Here is a 20,716-nt window from a genome sequence, read left to right as displayed (position 1 = left end):
TAAAAAATGTGTATTGATCATTGTCCAGTCAGATACACACTATGCATGGACTTTTCACTCTGACTAATTTATTTTTTCATTCATGGTGCTCAATCGGCCATTAACATCACCTCATAATGGTTACTGTCCTGTATGGACCATTCAGTTTTATAAATATAGGGAGAAGAATCAAACAAAATTGCAAATTGATTAGAGAGGCAAATCTTGCACGACTTTTCCAAGAGCAAGCATTCACTCAATGGGACAGTTTCTGAGAGTTTTCATCAATACAAACATTATTGTAAATAAAAATCTCTCATAAATAAATGCTGAGTGCAAGTTAAAATGCATACTACCAATAGAAATATATAGGTGGGTTTCTTTTTTAGAAACGTTGGACCCAAGCAGACACTCCCAGTTCTTGGCATCTAGCAATCTTTTTTGCTGTGAAACTGTTGCATTCTTGTTAACCCTGGCAAGGGCACTCAAGCCCAATTTCGAAGCCTTAGTACATTCAATAAAGGGAAAGTTGGTCAGGGAGTAAGGAACCAAAGGTAACCAGCAAGGGCTAGAACTAGGGGAAAGAATTTAGTCTGGGAGCAACAGAATAGAAATTGGGCTTGGAGGGCCCTCTCGGGCTGGAGGACCAAAAAGATAAGTGCTTTTTTAAGCTAAGAGCAAGAGTCAGAAAGGATGAAATCAAGGGAAAACATGATAGTGGGAAGAGACTCCATCCATAGAAGAAGTGAGCAGTGATGTTTCATGACTGAATATGACACTACATTTTAAATTAATGTTTGATGCTTTCGTCAACAATGTTTGATGCTTCCATCAACAAATACTTGATAGTCCAAGAATATGAATAAATACAAATAATATTGCTAGATGCAAACTAACGCAGAAATTAGTCCTTTAGAAAGCAACTGGTGTGCTCCTGGGCTCAAACACTGGACATCTATGGTACAAAAATGGTTGGCAAGGGTGGGAGGTGGTTCCTGAGTTCCGTGGAAGCAGATCCAGGAGCAGCTGGAACGCCTCCAGTCCTCTCTCACTGCTGCAGCCAGGAGACACTAGAAGCAAAACTGCCTTGGCCAGGTAGGTGAGCAAAATCTTAAAGATGTTTTTGTCCTTACTTATCAAAGCACCCCAGTATTTGGGGAGTAGAGGAAATATGTGCTTTGGAAAGATATCTGGCTTAGAAATCAGGTTCAGCCCCGCCTTGATGAGGAGTGCCTGGCAATTTCTGAAGTCCACAGTTAACACCTTGATTACAAGATATCTCCTGTGATTGAATATAGTCATCAAGACATTTCACAGGGTTTCCTGCTAATGTCTCGAGGGTCAGAATTACAGCATGCTTCGCTAGCTTCATCAGAGGCATCCCTAAGGAATGTCTCTTTCACAAGCACCTGCAGAGGTATGAGCTGTATTTGTGTCTTCCCCAACCACCACACAGCTGCCAAGCATTCAGGAATACTCCCTCATGGAGTGCTGAGATCTCCTTCTTGATATCTGTGAGTGTTTGCATGCAGTCTCCCAGAATTTGAGTGGAGATACAGGCTGAAGCCAGAATGAGCAGTTGTGTACGAGTAGCCAGAGCTCCCTGAGACATTGGTTCTGCCCCTGTGTTGGTTCTCATTGCAGAGTCACAGGTTCATAGCAGTGATTGAAAGGGACAGTTTGACTTGTCCAGTTTCTACATGGGTGCTGCTGGAGGAAGCTGGGGACAGTGTAGCCTGAGGAGAAAAATACACAGCTAAAATTGCTAGAAGAAAACTCATCTGGCTTTTTCTGACTGCTTTTTTTTAAAAAAAAAAAAATAGTGGCTATTACCCAAGTGTTTTAGAAACGGTTGTTTTCTAAATAGTTGTTAACACAATATTTCAATCGATCAAATATGAATGATCCCAGAGTTGCTCACTTAGCTTTTACTGCTCCTTCTCACTCATACCGCTTTGCTTTCTGACATCCTTGTTTCCTTATTTTGTGAAACCAAGCTCAAAAACTAGAGCTCTCCTCATAGGAATGTGATAAAAACTGCTGTGCAAATAATATTTCACCACAACTCTGAGCAAGTTTTCCCGACTCTTTCTCATGATCACATCTTATTAACCATGTCAAATACAGATAAACGTCCTGCAAAAGCATTACCTGGGTTTCAAGTAACACACCCTGTACCTAGGAAGCTCTGCTGCCCCAAAATATATTTATAGCGTAGTCCAGACTTGCTGTTTAAGACAGATAAATGTTTTTTCCAGAAGGGTACAACCACTCTTTTGTTGCAGGCTTGCAGTTGCACAGCCCTTTTCACAATTACATGCTGAACTGGGCAACGCTAATAGGTCGTGATGACCTGGGTGGCCACTCCTGCATGGAGTGTGATGAGCTGAGACTGCCTGAAACAGGGGTGAGCCCGTCACACTGAGAGTTTCAGATCAGTGCCTTAGATGTTCTCAGCACACTCACCCAGATCATGGGGATCATCTGTGCCCGTTTTCCATGCTAGTTACAGGCTCTGGCTTTGCACAGGGATGACCATCCAGTTAGACACAATGACAGTGGGGAACTAACATGGTGACCTGACATGTCTGAGCTGCCAAGTTTCCTGTCATGTCTTTGTGGTGCTTTGTATTTCTGCTGTGGTTATTTAATTACAACTCTCACAGTGAAGCAGCTGTTAAGTGGCTCAGAAGACTAATATACATTGAGTCTAGACAGGCACAGTTTGAAACCAGAGCTTTCAGTTTCTCTCTAGATAACTGATGCTATCTGCGTTTCTGTTTCTAAAAATATTCAATAGCATTTTTAGGCTCTCCGCAAATGAAAGATCACCCTTAATTGTGTTGTTACATCCTGCTTGACATGAGTTATTTGTTAAGAAACCAGGGAAAGCTGATGGGGAAATTAACAAGTTTCAGTTACCATTTAAGCCCATTACAAAAGCCCCACAGTTTAATGCTCTTCTAAATTTCTTTGCAATGGAATATTCTTATAATTAAGCACACAGCAGGTGAGAAAGAAGGCTGAGCTTTGATGCATTACAGAGGAGGTAGCTCTGAGAAAAGTCTAATAATGCCTGCATTTTAAACGGTGATTTTCTAAAATTCAGCATCCAGAATCACAGAATGTTAGGGATTGGAAGGGACCCCAAAAGATCATCTAGTCCGATCTCCCTGCCGGAGCAGGAACACCTAGGTGAGGTTACACAGGAAGGTGTCCAGGTGGGTTTGAATGTCTCCAGAGAAGGAGAATCCACAACCTCCCTGGGCAGCCTGTTCCAGTGTCTGTCACCCTCACTGCGAAGAAGTTTCTTCTCAAATTTAAGTGGAACCTCTTGTGTTCCAGTTTGCACCCATTACCCCTTGTCTTACCGTTGGTTGTCACCGAGAAGAGCCTGGCTCCATCCTTGTGACACTCATTCTTTACATATTTATAAACATTGATGAGGTCACCCCTCAGTCTCCTCTTCTCCAGATTAAAGAGACCCAGCTCCCTCAGCCTTTCCTCATAAGGGAGATGTTCCACTCCCTTCATCATCTTTGTTGCCCTGCGCTGGACTCTCTCCAGAAGTTCCCTGTCCTTCTTGAACTGAGGGGCCCAGAACTGGACACAATATTCCAGATGAGGTCTCACCAGGGCAGAGTAGAGGGGAAGGAGAACCTCTCTCAACCTACTAACTACCCCCCTTCTAATACACCCCAGGATGCCATTGGCCTTCTTGGCCACAAGGGCACAGTGCTGGCTCATGGTCATCCTGCTGCCCACCAGGACCCCCAGGTCCCTTTCCCCTACACTGCTCTCCAACAGGTCATTCCCCAACCTGTACTGGAACCTGGGGTTGTTCCTGCCCAGATGCAAGACTCGTTTTCCTTTCTTTAAGCAGAACATTTTTGTTTCTTCATTGTAGATATTAAGTTCTTTGGTGTTGTGTGAACTGGATGCACACTGGGGACTACTAGTTAGAAGAGACGTGGGATTACTAGAGCTCTTAGCATCATGGCCTTTTCATGTAGTGACTTCTGCTTTTACTCAGGATTTTTTTCCCCAGCTCAGTTCTTGACATTGACCCAGAGAATGAATGTTATATGAAGGTATACAGACAGGAATGAATTTGATTTGGTATGGACAAAGGGCAGAATGTGTCCAAAATTATGCCCCTGAAGTGGAATATATACTCGCCAGCTTCTGGAATCAACTGCCCCTACCAACCATCACTGTCTGTCATCAGGCATGCTGATGTTTGTAAGAGAAGAGTCTTGCCAGGAACAGGAGTAGAAGCAGCTGCTTGCTGTTGTGTCAATGTTGGTGATATCAACCTGGACATCAAGGAAGAAACAGTGGGAACAGCTGCAGGATCAATCAAAATTTTGCCGTGTACAGGAGCATGATCTGTTTCATTTATTGAAAAAGTGGAGAACAATTTCCCTCACTTTCTTTTAAGTCTAAGACCTCAGCCCAGAGTGTGAAGGTGAAAGCCACAGGGTTAGGACTTGATTTCTTCCTTCTGCTTGTCTCTCTGTGCCAAAAAGCCCCGTGGCAGACAAAACTGCCACTCTTGAATAGGTTTTCCCTTGAGTGAGCTTGGAGATGTTGTGGAAGTGTTGGCACCATGTCTGCAAGACACAGCTGCTGTGTCCTTTGCCTAAGGACTAGAAGTTCAGTCCTTCACTAGCAAATCACAACTAGGTGCATTACCTGAAATACAGGGAACAGGTTCATTCTGCATACTTGCCATTGTGAATCACCGTAGCATTGTGTGATGTATTCCAACCCAGTGGTGTCAGTGTAAGGCGTGACAGTTAATTTTGATAAGTAGGAAGCAAGTGTCTACAAATTACTGCATCCTCTGAAAGGGGCTATTACAAGATTGTATCTTCTCATCCATTTCTTAGTGACTTGCTCTGGTTTTTATTACATCGGGCATGTAACTGTGGTAAGTTTGGATATGGAAATACTACGTTCTACTTCTAGTATCACACCCTTAAGGGCCAAGGCGTCTGTAGAAGCCAGTAGGCATTTTTTTCTTCAGCTGACTCCATCACAAACATTTTGTGTACCCCCTCCTGCACTTTCTTTTTCACTCTCAAGCAAAGAGAAATATTGCTCAGGCAGCAAATATGTTGTGTGTGTGTGAGAGAGAGTTCAAACATCAGATATGGCTAAATGCACAAAGTTGCTTGGCCATCTGAAGACAGTTTTCTTGCATGTGTATTTATATGCTCATACAGCCTTAACTTGCTTTTCATTGGGGTGTGACATACTCTGCCAATTCCATGAGAGATCAGGAGGCTCGCCTAAGAGGCTTATGTCATACGAACAGGTGTGGCTTCAAAAGAAACTCTAGAGTATTTCCAACAGGAACTTATTCTCCACTGAGTCTTTTCACAGTTACCTACTCATAAGAATGGAGCTGGTAAACAAACTCTCTTTGGGCAATAAAGCTACGCGTAAAATCACAGAATCATGGAATAGTTTGGGTTGGAAGGGACCTTCAAAGGTCATCTATGCATGGCATGAAGTAATCTCTTTTCTCAAAAGGCAAAAATAAAATCTCAGACTTCTCTGGCTGGTTCAGATATTCACATGGCAACTTCCCATTTGAGATCCTTTTGCAGGCCCTTGATTTTTGAAGAGAGCTAGCAATTTTACTCCAGCCTTAATGATACAAATTACGGTAAAATGAGTACATCATAAGTCATACTTAAAACACAGGATTTGAGATTTTCTGCTATATGTCTGGACCAGGCAAAAAGAAGGTCATGGTAGCTGTAAACTCTCCAGGTACTTAGCCCTGCAAGACTAGATGAAGTCCAAAAAGCCTATGGCATGTTCCTATGCGCTGCAGGTCTGTATAGACCCTCCCCAGCACAGGCAGCTTGTTGCAGCTTCCTCGCCATCCCCAGCCTTGATCTGCTGCAGGGTAGGGTTTCTGAGGAGGTCTGTGGCTCAGAGATCTGTCTTCTGAAGTGCCTGCATGGAAAAAATCCTCTCCTGGCTAGATACAGGAGTTTTCCAAGCCCCTTTTTATCACTCTTGCCTTACTTAGATCTGCTGCAAAGAAGCAAAGAACTCACCCCACATAGCTGAGAACAGACGAGAGGTCTCATACCAATATAAAAAAAAGGATGAAATGAAAGGGTGGTTATATTTAAAAAGCAAGCTTAATTATAATTAAAAAACAAGCAAAGAAACAAAACCACCAAAACCCAACAATGACCACAAAAATCAGAAACAAAACCAATAAATGTTTGTTGTTACAGAGCCAGCTTGGGTAGGCAACGGGAAAAGTGGATCAATTGGGGAGGTGGAGGCCTTCGTATGTCTTGACAGTCACTGAAATACGTTGTAAGAATGTTGCTCAGAAAAATATATGGCAAAATTGTTTGGAAATATAGCCATGTGCTGTATGGGTTTGGGGCACATGGTTGTTTTTACAAAGCCTATGTATATGTCTGACTTGCAATAATTACTGTGTGTGCAGCTTACCAGAGAAATCCCAATCACTGTTCTGCAAGTGGGATTTCTCACTGAAACGAATGAAGGGCCTGCTGGCACAGCAATGTGCAGGAATGTTTGGCCCACAGAATTACATATTTCTGGTGATATGTAATGAAGTGCAGCACTAGGAGTCATTATTGACTAAGAGCTTTACTGAGAATATCTGCAGCATACACTTGTGTATCTCTCATGGTTGTGATTATGATGCATGCAGTGCCAGCCATACCATCAGCAATACACAGGGCAGAAAAAAACCTCCTCCCTCCTTCCCCAAGGTTCAACATGTATTTCCTACCTTTTTTTCCAACTTATATCCATTTATGTTTGTGGTTGGTTTGGTTGTTTTGTTTTTAAATTTCCATTCTTTTTCAAGTATACCAGATCTAGAAAAAACTAATTTTTGCACAAGGGACAGAACTGAAATACTGTGCTGATTTGCAGCCATTTCAGAATGGAGTAGGGTTTTGTTTCCAATCCTTCTGTAAGGGCAAAACTTTGTTTTTCTGACACTAAAATCATAGTTGCCATCACTCCACAAGAGCTTTTTCCCATTACAAACATTAACCTGAGTCCTAGAATTATGTGGTCTGTCTGTCTTTAGAGTCATGCCTTTAAACATCTTTAAGAAAAGTTTCCAAATTTATGCCCAGACCTTGCTTTTTCACTGCCTTTTAAGCCCAACCCCAGATGTTACATGGTATTTTAGTGCTAATAGTCCATTGCCTTCCTCTTCTATATACATAGTAGATTATTCACAAACCTGCTTACAAGTAAGATGGTCATATTTATGCAACATCTTTTGCAATCTTAGGTCTTAGAAAAAAGCTTATTTTTGTCACTGTCGGAGAACATGAATTCGAATGGTATGAAATTTAGTAGTGCTTAAGCAAAACCTGACCACATTGATCTGAATTTTATGGCCAGTGAAAACATGAGGTTTTATTCCATGCAGATTTAATTCCTTGGCTCTAGCAGGTGGGAGAAGCAGAAGAAATGCTATTCAGAAGAAATTTAACTCAGTGCCCAGCAAAAATGAAATGACAACCATTTGGCTGATGGACATCAGCAAAACATTGACATGAGATGTCCTGACCAAGATTTTAACTTCTATCACTCTACATCCATTTGGCCTTATTGGATTTTTACTGTAGGCAGAGGCCTAGCATGCCCAGAGCTCCTCACCTTGAGGAACAGACATACATACATTTTAGAAAGTGAAAGCCTTTCTGTGTGGATGCAGAAAGCAATCTCAACTTGAGAGTAATGTGCCTTCAAGTGATACCATTCATACCAACAGCCAAGCACTGTCACTACTGCAATGGTTTACATGGCAGGGCATGTATCAGACAATTTGAATGTAAGAATGTTGTGCATTTTGTGCTGTTTTATCTTGCCCAATGCCTTGTGATGCTTTACTGTCTCTATGGCATTTTGATGAGTCCAGGTGACAATATCCTTCTGTCCCTTTCTTGCTTGTATATGGGCGTATGAGCATGCAGAACCTTGTTTCACTGCTTGCACAGGTGAAGCAACCATGTCCCATTTCCTTTGTAAAGTGTATTACTATCTATAGAGCTCTGCAGTTTACAAATACGGTTGACTACATCAACCATAATATCTCATGACTGCTCCCTATTAAAGTATTACCAGGTACCAGGGTGTGTTCAAGGACGCCTGGGAGGAATACTGCCAAACCCATGATAAGCAACAGCAAACACACGAGTCACCCTCTTTTCCTTCGCTCTCATGTGCATTTACTACAGCGATCCTGACAAGCTGTGAGCGGGAGTTGCTGCAGGGCTGGTCTGCACCGGAAATCCTGCCAGGAGTGTCTCAGCACTGTTGTCGTCTGCCTGGCTGATTTTGTCCTGAAATGATTACTATACTGGGTATATATATATACACACATATATAGATATATATACACACATATATATATACTGCATATATATATATATATACACACATATGTATATACTGCATATATGTATATATATATATATATACAGCGGAAAGCGCACCCAGAGAAGCAAGTTTTAACTGTGATCTTTTCTTCCCTCTGCTCCTTTGTTTTGTTTGGGGTTTTTTTTGGTTAACGTTAACATTAACTGTTCTCTTCCCTTTTTGAATGTTTAAAAGGCATCCGTTTTCAGCCTGCAAGCTGATTATGAGCAATAATTTATTCTCACAACCCTTCAGTGAGGCAAGCAGGTACAATTATCACCATTTTACTGAAAGGATAATTGAGATGCAAAGTTTAATGGACTACTTAAGGCCACATGACAGTTAAGGTCTTATTTTTATTTACAGTTTTTGAACTATTTGGGAAGTCACACTCAGAGAAAAGAATCTCAAAAACGTTAATCTACTTCAAAGAGCTGTAAAGATCATTGATCCCAGTCTAAATTACTTTTTTCATGTTAGCCAGTGAGATCAACACTTGGTAAAATTCACTTAACGGTCCAGCTGTCTCCCTCCAGACCCAATACCATCATCCTTCTCTGTGAGAAGGGGACTCAACAGCAACATTCAGCACAAACTTTACTTTAAATTAGTTTGGAAGCAAGGTCATGGTACCAGTGCAAAGTCTTCCGTCAGTCATCTTCACTCAGAGTAAACCTTTCTTCTGTCTTCAGTTCACCTTGGTGATGGACTTCTTAAGCCACCTGACACTTACTGAAGAGTAGGAGAACCTGCACAACAAATTGTCTTGGAGTAGTAATAGTAACTTCGCTCTTCTCGCAGATGTTTTACTTCCCTGTATCTACACAACCCAACCATCCAATGTAGGAAGAAATCCCAGAAGATGTGAGCTTCTGTGCTCCTGTTTTCATCTTTGCATCTTATCAGCTATAGCATAGGGTAAAACTGTGATATCTTGCCTTATAGTCTGTTTCATGGCAAAACAAAGCTGACATGCCAGCCCATGCCCAATGGAGACCGTCATGCATCAGTCACTCCATGTGCTAGCAAAAGTATCAAACTACCTTGCCAAATATATTCCTTTCTGAAGTTCTTTGAGGTGCTTCTACATAAGACATACTAGGTGGAATATTTTTCAAGTCCACCAAAGTTGGCACCTTCCAGGAAGGCAGAAACCAGATACCCATTTAGCATTATTTCCTTTAATCCTGGTAGGATTTATCCAGGAATATTGCAAGAACAAACTCACCAGTAAGAACAGTGGTTTCCAGTTTTCATATTATATTTAATGCTTCATAAAATTCCAGGATACAACTGCATGGTATTAATAAATATACTGTACAAAACTAGGAAGTTATATTTCAGAACAAGTAAGTTCCCCTTTTTATTTTCATAGGAGGGTTCAGTCCATTGAGCTATTTCTTCATTTCTATATATATTTTTATTAATGATTTACATTTCAAGTCACATTTGTCTTCATCTATTGTTAAGTCATTATATATTGTTTTCTGTACTTCAAAAGTGAAATTCCCTCATTGGGTAACAGTTTTAGTAGGAGTGAAAGCACTGGAAGCAAACAGAGCCTCAGGAAGCCCTGCCCCGGCTTTTATTTTTACTGGGCAAAAATGCACTCCTCATGTGGACGCCCAACATTAGCACTGGTAACAAAGGAGCATGGGCTAGTGTAATATACATGAGTGTCATCCCTGGCACTCAAAGAGTCCAAGAAATACAGCATATTGCAAGGGAAAACCTGGATTGTAGCCAGGCACAGTTTCTCCATGCTCTGGCCAAAGCTAAGGATGCATTGCTGCTTCTTAGTTCCACTTGCAGTGTCTGTATTGCTTGCACTTCACGCAGTAGAGTGAATTTTGCCCTTAATATGGCAGTTTTCATAATGCATGGAGCCATAAGTGTGCTACATACTTTCAACTGAATTTTGCCCTATTTGGACTGATGGGATCAATAGGCTAAAAATATGTAACTGATTTTTTGTGGTATGCAGATTTCATTTAAAAATACTATAATTTCTTCCATCCTGAGTCCTACTAAAGCTTCCTTTGTTCTTTCTCCTCTATGCTTCATGAGCAGCTTGCAGCTGCTCTTTTAAACTGGCTTAGCTGAACTTTCTGAATCTTTCCTTTCTCAGTTACCAGCAGCAGAGCCAGAGGTTCCCGTGGCAACACAGGGGAAAACAAAGAAAAGCTTATAGGAGAGCTGCCTGATCCCCAGCTTTAAGTGGAGCTTCACAGTTGTATTGCGGTTGTGCAAGGGTCAATGTTTGAAGTGCCCATGCTAACTCTTAAAAGAACAGGCAAAGGACAGCAGACTGACTTTTGGGATAAGAACTATAAACAGATCTACACGTTTTTGTCTAGTATCCTGGGACCACTTAAGGAAGGTTGCTATAATGTATGTTTTTTCTCCATTGTCCTGCATGTCCTTGTAATTCTAAGATCAAGCCTATTTTCCTCATTTCCATAGCAACACCCATTAGTATGATGGAGCTGTTCAGCTCATTCCTTTTTGCTGCTGATTTTACCCAAAAAGCTGCTTTTGAAACTAACAGCTAAGAAGAAATATCCAGTCTGTGGTCTTTATGTCTCTGCTCCTCATGTGATAAGTACTGTGGAGACTGGGCAATGTGACCTCTTCCTTCCAGCCATTACATACTTTATCAGAACATTAGAGAAAAATGAAATTTTCCAACTAGGGTTTTCAATATAAATAATCTTAGCAATAGTATCTTCATTTCTTTGCTGTTACTAGGACTTGGGCAGGACCTATGTCAGCTCTAAGTCTTGAGCTTGCAGACTTGTCTATGTCCTATGAGTAAATCTAAGCTCAGGATCATTCAGTTCTGTCTCCTTCCCTGAATAAGTTTCCCTGTCTTCCTGAGCTTCCAGAGCTGGCTTGTCACCAGACGGGGGCTAGCTGAATGCCTATCTTGTCAATGTGAATTATGGGTCCTGGGTTCCCATTTCGTACCACATATAAGTAAACCTGGGGTATAATACCTCTGACAGGAGTACCTGGGGGCTGTGGCCACAGGATTGGTGGTATCTTGGTCATGCATGGCTTGTGTCACATTTATGTCGTGCACTGCTTCAAAGTTCGAGTGTGATCACTGTCACAGTGGTGTCATCTGGCCATGCAGTGTATGGTGTCCTTAATCCTTACCCATTGAGCAAGCTCTGCAGTATCTACAGATTAATCCAGGACCATTGTTGCCATTGTTCATATCTAAAACTATGAAAAGTTAAAAAGGGGGCAAAATTATGTAAAGGATCTGATTTGAGATTCATAGTGTGCTACTTAAGAAGGGAGGATTCCACAGTTCTTTATGAACTACTCCCAAAAAACTCAGCTGCTGGCACACAGGAATAAAGCAGACAGACAGCACTTACTCTTCTTAGTATTTACATTCTGCATAATGCATAGAAACTCCAGGCATGGATAGAGATGCCAGAATGGTTGATGTTGCACTGACAAAGGATGGAAAGACAGCCCTTACTCTAAAGAGCTTAAAGTTTGTAGTGCTGTTCTCCACACAGCGACAAGTGACAAAGAACAGTAAATGAAATTTGGGATGCAGCCCCTTGCTGTCTGGACAGTGGGGCATTGCTGGTGCCAGAGGGTGTGTATATACTGCTTGCGTGCGCAGAAGAATGGTGCTCAGCTCACACTGAGCCCCACTGCAAAGGCAGGTGTGAACATCTGTGCAGGTGTTCTTCAGCAAATGAACTGTGTGTGTAAGTGTTAAAGGAAGCAGACTTGACCTAAAAATATTTCATATGCATGGAGTTTTTCTTTTCCGCAAGGGAGACCCATCAGTGCAGATGCCTGGGAAGAGTGCACTGGATTTGTATATCCCACCATAGTGCCTACAACAGGGCTCCACTAGTTGCAGACCAGAGGTGAGGTCACTGGCTAGTGGGACTCCTGCAGCTGTTCTGCAGATAGACGAGTTCCCACAAGATGTCCTGTTCTTATGTCAGAGCACATGCCATAAATTTCATTTATGTGGACAGCTAATTGCAGTGACATGGTCTTTCCCCGCAGCTATCGGTGACACTAAAGTCCAGCTGGCCTGAGGGTCGGTAGCAGGCAGAGCAGGAAGATATCCGCTCTTCTCTGTGACCTTCCAAATACTAAGTACTTCAAGAAGAGAGCCACAAAGAGAAGTTTGTCCTCAAAAACACATCCCTAATCAGATGCCTACCCTGATTCTTAACAGGTGTGGGAATCCACCTATTCTGTGAAAATGAGATGATACTTTCATGATAGCCAGGAGGCAGGTTGAAAGCTATTGTCTCTATGAGTACTACATTATTTCCAACTCCAGGGAAAGAAAGAAAGGAAGGAAGGAAGGAAGGAAGAAAGAAAGAAAGAAAGGAAGGAAGGAAGGATCTGATCTAAATTCTTTTTAGTTTGACTGTTTCTTTCAGATCATTTATTTAAGAGCATTTACCTTTTAATCATCTCCAAGAGCAAATAAATCTGTTTTTGATGGAAGCAAGAGCTGAGACTCTAGTGTAACCTCAGGACTACAGAACCTGAGAACTCAAGACAAACAGCACCAATTACAAGAGTCAAAGAGAGGATTGCCAATATTGTTTATCTAGAAGTAGTGCTTTAACCCCTCAGGGGTTCTGTTCTGTGAGATATTGCGTACACTACATTGAAGGGTGGTCCCACCCAAAAAGAGCTAAACATTTAGCTGTAGAAGACAAGCTGAAAAGAGGAATAACTATATTTTAAGCACAGTTTTATAGATAGTCAACTTAGTTTAAACTCAAACTTATAGATAATACGTTTAACTAAGACCTAGATCCATATTACCTGCATCTGATCACACACAAGCTAAATATCTGTTCTTAGTGAGCCAGTAGATTTATTCAGTGATAAATGAAGAGAGAGAGGGACATGTCTGTAGAAAGGCACACAACCAAACTTAAATACATGTGAATAATGCCTTTCTTCAGGAGTAATTTATGCAAGTAGTTTGAATTAGACTTTACTTCAGTGATAGCTGGATGGGATGAATCACTCTGTGTGACTTGCGCAACATCACACAGGAAATTAATGATGGACTATGACCCAGAGTCGTCAGTCCAATACTTCAGCCCTAAAAGCACGTCTTTTTTAATGTACTGTTTTTAACTTAGTATGCTGCAGTTTACCTCCCTTCTGATCCAGCAGAAAGTTCAAGTTGTTGATGTAACCTAAGAAGTAAATGAAAATTAAACCAAAATGTTAGTAATCTTGGGTCGTTTCTTTTCTATCTGGGGTAGCAAAAGATCATTCTTTTCACAACAATTTAGTCTGGGAAAATACTGTGGGGTTTCCTTTTCATCTGAAGTATAGTAAGTTTCACTAAAGCTCTGTGTGCTGTGCAATGTAGTTTAAAAAAATATTGGTATTCAAGTATGAGACCAAATCCACACTTAGAAGCAGAGACCAGCTTTTTAAATTTCAGTATCAAGAGAAGTTATCTTTCCTCTGTACTGCTTTCATCACTGTGTGCTTATAAAAATGCTCTGTCTGATATTTCTGGGCTGATCCCTCCCTGCCCTCTGACAGTAAGAGATCGTCTGCGGTTATTGGAGATAGGCTAGGTCAACATCAGGCTGGCATTTCATTTAGCAAGTGGGCAGCATTGTGTCATCCCCTTCCTATTCTGAGTAATGCAGCTGTCATGAGTGTCAGGGGCTCGGGGAATGACACACTGGTCACTCATGTGAACCTCTGGTAATGATCTGGAAGTGCACACAAAAAAGATAAGGGCTCGTTGTTCCCTGACCGAGGTCCTCTGGCAATGCATTGCACAGAGGTTGCCCTAACATTCTTGCTGGCCTTCAAATCTTTCAGCTGGTAGTCACCAGAAGTCTGCCACAAGCCTGTGTTTCTTGAGGCTGTAAGCAGAGCACGGGGAGCCTCTCAGTCCTCTCACATGGGAAAAACTAATGGATCTCGATCCGGATGGAGATTTTCCAAAAGCTGTTCGTCACGAATGTGCAAATATCATGACCAAATTCCTATAATTGGCTTTTTAACGTGAGAGGTAGTAGTGAAAACTACATTATACTGATGTCTGTGAAGAGCGTAACCATTTCCTAACACCAGGCGTGCAGGTGTACTGGAGAGAGGCCTGTGGTTCTGCAGACACCGCTCCAATTCTGGCAGCAATCATCCAGCTTGCCCAAATTCCTTTTTCCTGTCTTTTTTATTTCTTTTTTGTTTGGAAGAGACCCTCAGACCATTGAATCCAGCCATTAACCTAACACTGTCGCTGAACCACGTTCCCAAGAACTTCATCTACACGTCTTTTAAACCCCTCCAGGGATGGTGACTCCACCGCTTCCCCGGGCAGCCTGTTCCAATGCCTGACAACCCTTTCCAGGAATAATTTTTTCCTAATACCTAATCTAGACCTTCCCTGATTCAACCTGAGGCCATTTCCTCTCATCCTATCACGTGCTACCTGGGAGAAGAGACCAACCCCCTCCATGCTACAACCTCCTTTCAGGTAGTTGCAGACAGCGATCAGGTCTCCCCTCAGCCTCCTGTTCTCCAGAATAAACAGCCCCAGTTCCCTCAGCTGCTCCTCATCAGACTTGTGCTCCAGACCCTTCATCAGCTTTGTTGCCCTTCTCTGAACTCTCTCGAGTACCAGAGTTGGTCTCCAGTTCCAGAGGTGTTCACAGAGTTTCCCATGATGTTTCCCATGTCAAGGCATGTTTCTGTCAACGTTCCATGCAGAGAAATTGTAGAAGTTGCATGAGCAGTGACAACATTTCAAACTATTTTGTCATATAACCTCCCCACCACGATTGAAAGAATATGAGAGAGATGGTGGAGACGTGCCAAGTGCACTACTCTACTGGAGCGGCTTTCTGCACAGTGCAAAATGAGAAAAGCCTACTGTCACTGGAATGAAATGTTAATTTTTATCAGCGTGCCTCAGCAGAGGAGTTGCTCACTGTGCTGTTTGGTGGTGCTTTCAGTAAATCCTGGATGGATGCTCTGAGAATAGCTGGGGCTGTGATCTTCATCTGGGCTCTTTCGTACCTGGAAAATAGCATGCTATGATGAATCTTGCAGTATTATTCCACAAGTAATAAAAAGCTGCTATGATCTTAGGCTGAGGATCAGTGACAGAATGCCTTGAATTTTTCATTGTACCTGAATTTCCACCCTGGTTTTTTCCTCCTAGTTTTATGCCAGTTTTATGTCATCAGTGTGTGGGCTAAAAGACTGCATGTTTGTTAATAGCTTAATTGCTTTATTTTCCGTGACTGGTCTTATTACAGGAAGTATTTTACACTTACAATCACGTATTTACTGCTTCCTGGGAGAGTTTCTGTCTCATAAAAGACCAAAGAAATGCTGCAACTTTCTGCAGAGTTTGCTGGGACGTCCAAATCACAGACACACGCTTGTGCAGGATCTGTCTTCTCTTTGCAGTCCACATTCTGCAGTTATAACACTCCCAATATTATGACTTAAAAGAGAGAATATATACAAGTTGTTAAAATGTCAGCCTTCTTTTTCCTTTGGATGTTCCTAATTCCTGACCAACCTCTCCTGATGATACTCATAGCTCTTTTCAAAACCAGCATTTCTCCAGATACACACATCCATGTTGGTAAACTGACCAGACATAAAAACATCTGCAGAAGCCACATAGCATAGTCTGGGTAAACAATTAGTACAAAAGGCTCAGTTAGATGAAGAGTATCCTTGAATTTTATTTGCTTTTCTCTTAGCAACAGCTATACAGTTCAAAAGCATGAAGTTCTTTGTGCTGCCTGGTTATCTTTGTATTTGAGAGAAGACCGTGCAAACATAACTTCAATGCGGGATAGTATAGATCATGTCAAGAAGAAAAATTTCTTCCTTCTTGGTTTAATTCCGTGGATAAATATGACTAAATGCCTCTCTGATCCTGATTACATCAAAGTTTATATTTGTGACAAGTAACTCTCCAGATCACTTTTCTCACAGTACAAGCTTTCCATGTTCTTCGGCATATGAAGGTTCAACATTTCATTAATGAAGTTCTTTGTCACAAGGAATTGGCTATATTGCTGGGAGAAGGCAAAAAAAAAAAAGAGTCCATATCTCCCACCTGATCACCTGCATTAATTCTGTTCAGATGAAGCACACGACTTTTAAAATTATATGAATGCTGTGCTTCTGATAGACCCTATCATGAAAACCCTGGAATGTCTCAGCTGTCTTGCATGCTCTATGCTCTCCGTAACGAGATCTGCAAATCTAAAGATTGTCAGATTATCTTATTTTACAGTAGGGTTTTTTGCATATTTTACCCACTCTGGCAACATAACGGGAGTAAATAACAGCACTTTGAACAGGGGACACATCAGCCAGAGAATACTTTATTGTAAGGAGCATTATTATACTTAATTGTAAGAAACACTACAAAAAGATTTTTTTTTTAATGCACTTGTAGCCTGTTGAGACACAAACGCATACAAGATTTTGACCTGCAGGTTGCTAGTTCTGGTAAAAAGCACCATAAGCAGAAGAAAACGGAGTGGAAAAATAAGAGAAATGCGGACCCTGTCTGTTTATTGTGGGCTCAAGTAACATGGGGCACACACATCCCTCCTCTAGCTAGAAATCCAAGCTCATCTGTGTGGCAGGACTGTGAACCTATTGTGCTTGCCTGTATAATACTGCCTTCACCTAAGATATTATCTAAATAATAATAAATGCCATATCAATAGCTTGGACATTTCTTGTTTCTCACCCATCTCTTCTTTGGAAATGATGCTGAATGAGACTTATCAGTTTGAACAGACACCAGTCTACCTTTGTGATTATGTGGGCTGTGCTGCTATTAAAATCAATGATATGTGTATACAGGAGACAGCACAAAACTCGGAATGCAGAAAGCCCATACTTGGGACAGTTTCCAAGCTGGAATTTTCCCAAATGCACTATGCCACATATTTTCTAAATTTTGGTTTTAAAAGATGAACACATACAGTTAAATATATCTGTATATATATTGAGACATTTTGCCAACAAAGTAATGAGTCAGGACACCAAATATATGATCTGGCTTTAAAATGATGAAGTTTGCTCTTTTCTTATTAAAACAAATAGGTATCTAGTTGTATTCAGAGCTTTAAACCTCTTCAATTTGAATTTTTGACCATACATCAATGTAGCTCACATGTTCAGGCTTCTCTTCATTTTGTAAAATATTGTATTTGTGGACAAATCTCTGAAAAAAAAAGGCATCATGCTAAGAAGGATCTTGCATAAAAGCAGTGCAACATACAGCAAAAAATAAGTTCACTCTGATCATTAGTATTTTTTTTTCTTGCAACATGTTTGCTGCACCAGGTCAGCTTGGTGATCTTATAGTTTGGATGGAGTTTTAGCCCTCTATGTCATTTGCATGATAATACTAGAAGCCAGTTTCACTGAAAAGTACTTTTGCTGATGAAATCTAATTATATAGGCTTCGGTTCAAAGGAGCGCTTTAGTGTAAAGCAAATTCAGTGAAACTGCCTTTATGCTTGGAGCTACCTATATATCTAAATTATGTCCCCTTTCCACAAGAAAATGGTTGATATGGGGAAAAGAGAGGTGTGTGAAACCTCCTTATTCCAATTCTTCTAGAGGTCGTGCTTACTTGTGGTACATCTTCTCCATCACTATGTGCAAAGTAAAAGGCAAAAAACATTTCAGCTAACATAAACAGCAAAGATTGACAAGCAGAGTCTGATGGCCTTAGAAGGAGTTTTTCTAAAATATCTCACTAGATCAAATAACTATCTTGTATTGAAATCAAGGAAGGTTTGACAATTGTGCATGTAAGTGTCTTTACATCTTATTATCATCCAAATGCTTTTAGAAATTCAGTCTGCACATGAGCTTAGGTGTTACTTGTTCTTGTCTATCTGTACAGGATACTATATGAAGCAGTAGTTGGTAGAGCGTTAATTTAAAATAATTAGAATCGTAGAATAGTTTAGGTTGTAAGGGACCTTCAAAGTTCATCTAGTCCAACCCCTGCCATAAGCAGGGACATCTTCACCCAGCTCAGGTTGCTCAGAGCCCCGTCCAACCTGGCCTGGGATGTCTCCAGGGATGGGGCATCCACCACCTCTCTGGCCAACCTGGGCCAGTGTTTCACCACCCTCACTGTAAAAAATTTCTTCCTCATGTCCAGCCCGAATCTCCTCTCTTTTGTTTAAAACCGTTACTGCTTGTCCTATCACAACAGGCCATGCTAAAAAGTCTGTCCCCATCTTTCTTGTTGGCTCCTTTTAAGCACTGAAAGGCCACAACAAGGTCTCCCTGGAGCCTTCTTTTCTCCAGGCTGAACAACCCCAACTCTCTCAGCCTGTCCTCGCAGCAGAGCTGCTCCAGCCCTCTGATCACCTTGGTGGCTCCTCTGGCCCCTCTCCAACAGGTCCATGTCTGTCCTGTGCTGAGGGCTCCAGAGCTGGACACAGGACTCCAGGTGGGGTCTCAGCAGAGCGGAGCAGAGGGGCAGAATCACCTCCCTCCACCTGCTGGCCACGCTGCTTTTGATGCAGCCCAGGATACAGTTGGCCTTCTGGGCTGCAAGCTCACATTGCCGGCTCATGTCCAGCTTTTCACCCAGAGACACCGCCAGGTCCTCCACTGCAGGGCTGCTCTCAATCCACTCATTGCCCAGCCTGTATCCATGTTTGAGATTGCCCTGACTCGTTTGCAGGGGCTTGCATTGGGCTTGTTAAACTTCATAAGTTTGCACAGACCCACCTCTACAGCCTGTGGAGGTCCCTCTGGATGACATCACCTTCTCACTAGAGTATCAACAAAGAAATACTCCTCTGTAAAAGACTCTAATCAGTATTAATCAGGATTCTTGCAAGTTGCTTTCATTTTCCATATATCAGACATGTAATGCTCAGTGAATGTCAAGTTGGTTTTTATTGTCACTTGCTTCAGCTGAGAAAATACTTACACATGTTGCACTTCCGAATTATGTGGGGTGTTACCTGACATGGGTGTTCAGTCACCCATTATCTTTCACTCAGTCACCAAATTATCTTTCACTCAGATAAAAAATAAATCAGGAAAATAAGTGAGAACACGCTAGCTATCAGCTGCCTGCACTGAGCTCTTTTTTTTCCGTCGCATGATCCCAGATTGCACAGTTCAGGACCAATCTCTTGCACAAATGAGGAGGCATTTGTGGAGAAGTAAAGGAAGGATATTTCCTGTTTTTTCTAACAAAACTCCGTTTCTGTTTCCAGGAAAGCTGCCTCATATTAGTGCCTTTCTATCGTCTGTCTGTGAAAGACATTTCCTACATAAAATATTTCCAAAAGCTTTTTACATCTTGCAGTTCTTCAAATAAGAGGATTTCCAACTCTTCCTCTGTGTGATCACCTCCAGTCTGAAAGACATCATTATGAAGAAATGTGTTTCCTGACAACCTACCTATGTATTCTTTAACTCAGTTTATCTCGTTATGCTCTATTGTACGATGGAAATAAAGTGTTTCCTGGTCTTTCAGCTCTAGGCCAAAAGCCTGCTAAGGCCTGCTAATATCTATGAATATTATTAGAACTACAGGACTGAACTTGGATATATTTCAATAAAGCTGTTAAAAATTAAATTTTCGTGGTGTTCTACATGCTAGCAAGTCAGACTTTACATGTAGCAGCAAATAAAACTTCATATGTAGCACCTAATTAAGGAATTGGGAATCTTTTTTTCTTTATTTCTTGTGTTTATATGTTCACGTTCTTTTAGTTGATTAAAAAGTCTATTTCTCACCCCCTGTTGAGAAAATAGTTTTCAGCTTAATCTTCCCCATTTCTTTGAATCTCATTACTTGTTTACTTGAATCTCTTTTCTGCTAAGAACTGGACTTCTTGGTTTTGTTTGTTGTGGTTTGGTTTTGGTTTTGGTTTTGTAAATTTGGGGTAAAAGGAAGACAATGAGCTATAAATATTGGCTTACAGAAAAAAAATTACTAAAAAAGGTGGGTTTTTTGAAAAAAAAAAAAATCTCATAGCTTCTACATCCTTTAGCTTCCAATGTTTTGTATGTGTGTGTGATTCATGATCCTACAATTAAAAATGGGTCTCTGATGGGATGTTGCATCAGCTATGGTGATATGTAGATTGAGAACAACAGAGCACACCTGAACACGTTCCCACAGCATTTTTCAGCCAACTAATTTACCTTTTGCAAACATGCTCTTTTTTAGATAAGACATAATTTTTTAACAGGAACTACTGTACTCCATTCAAAACTTTGAAGATGACTGAAGAGTGTA

General features: G+C 41.3%; 1 protein-coding gene across 1 annotated transcript in view; it reads left to right on the top strand.

Annotated features, from left to right (window-relative positions):
* Nucleotides 1-947: 947 nt before the first annotated feature.
* SHOC1 (shortage in chiasmata 1) overlaps nt 948-20,716 on the top strand; it is a 103,396-nt gene continuing 83,627 nt past the window's right edge. The window contains exons 1-2 of the mRNA XM_065656948.1: nt 948-1,074; nt 2,265-2,386. Coding sequence (XP_065513020.1) covers nt 948-1,074; nt 2,265-2,386 — 249 coding nt within the window. The remainder of the gene's footprint in view (nt 1,075-2,264; nt 2,387-20,716) is intronic.

Source organism: Caloenas nicobarica, chromosome Z (assembly GCF_036013445.1).
Source record: "Caloenas nicobarica isolate bCalNic1 chromosome Z, bCalNic1.hap1, whole genome shotgun sequence".
NCBI lineage: Eukaryota > Metazoa > Chordata > Aves > Columbiformes > Columbidae > Caloenas > Caloenas nicobarica.
This window is presented reverse-complemented; position numbering and strand designations above follow the sequence as displayed.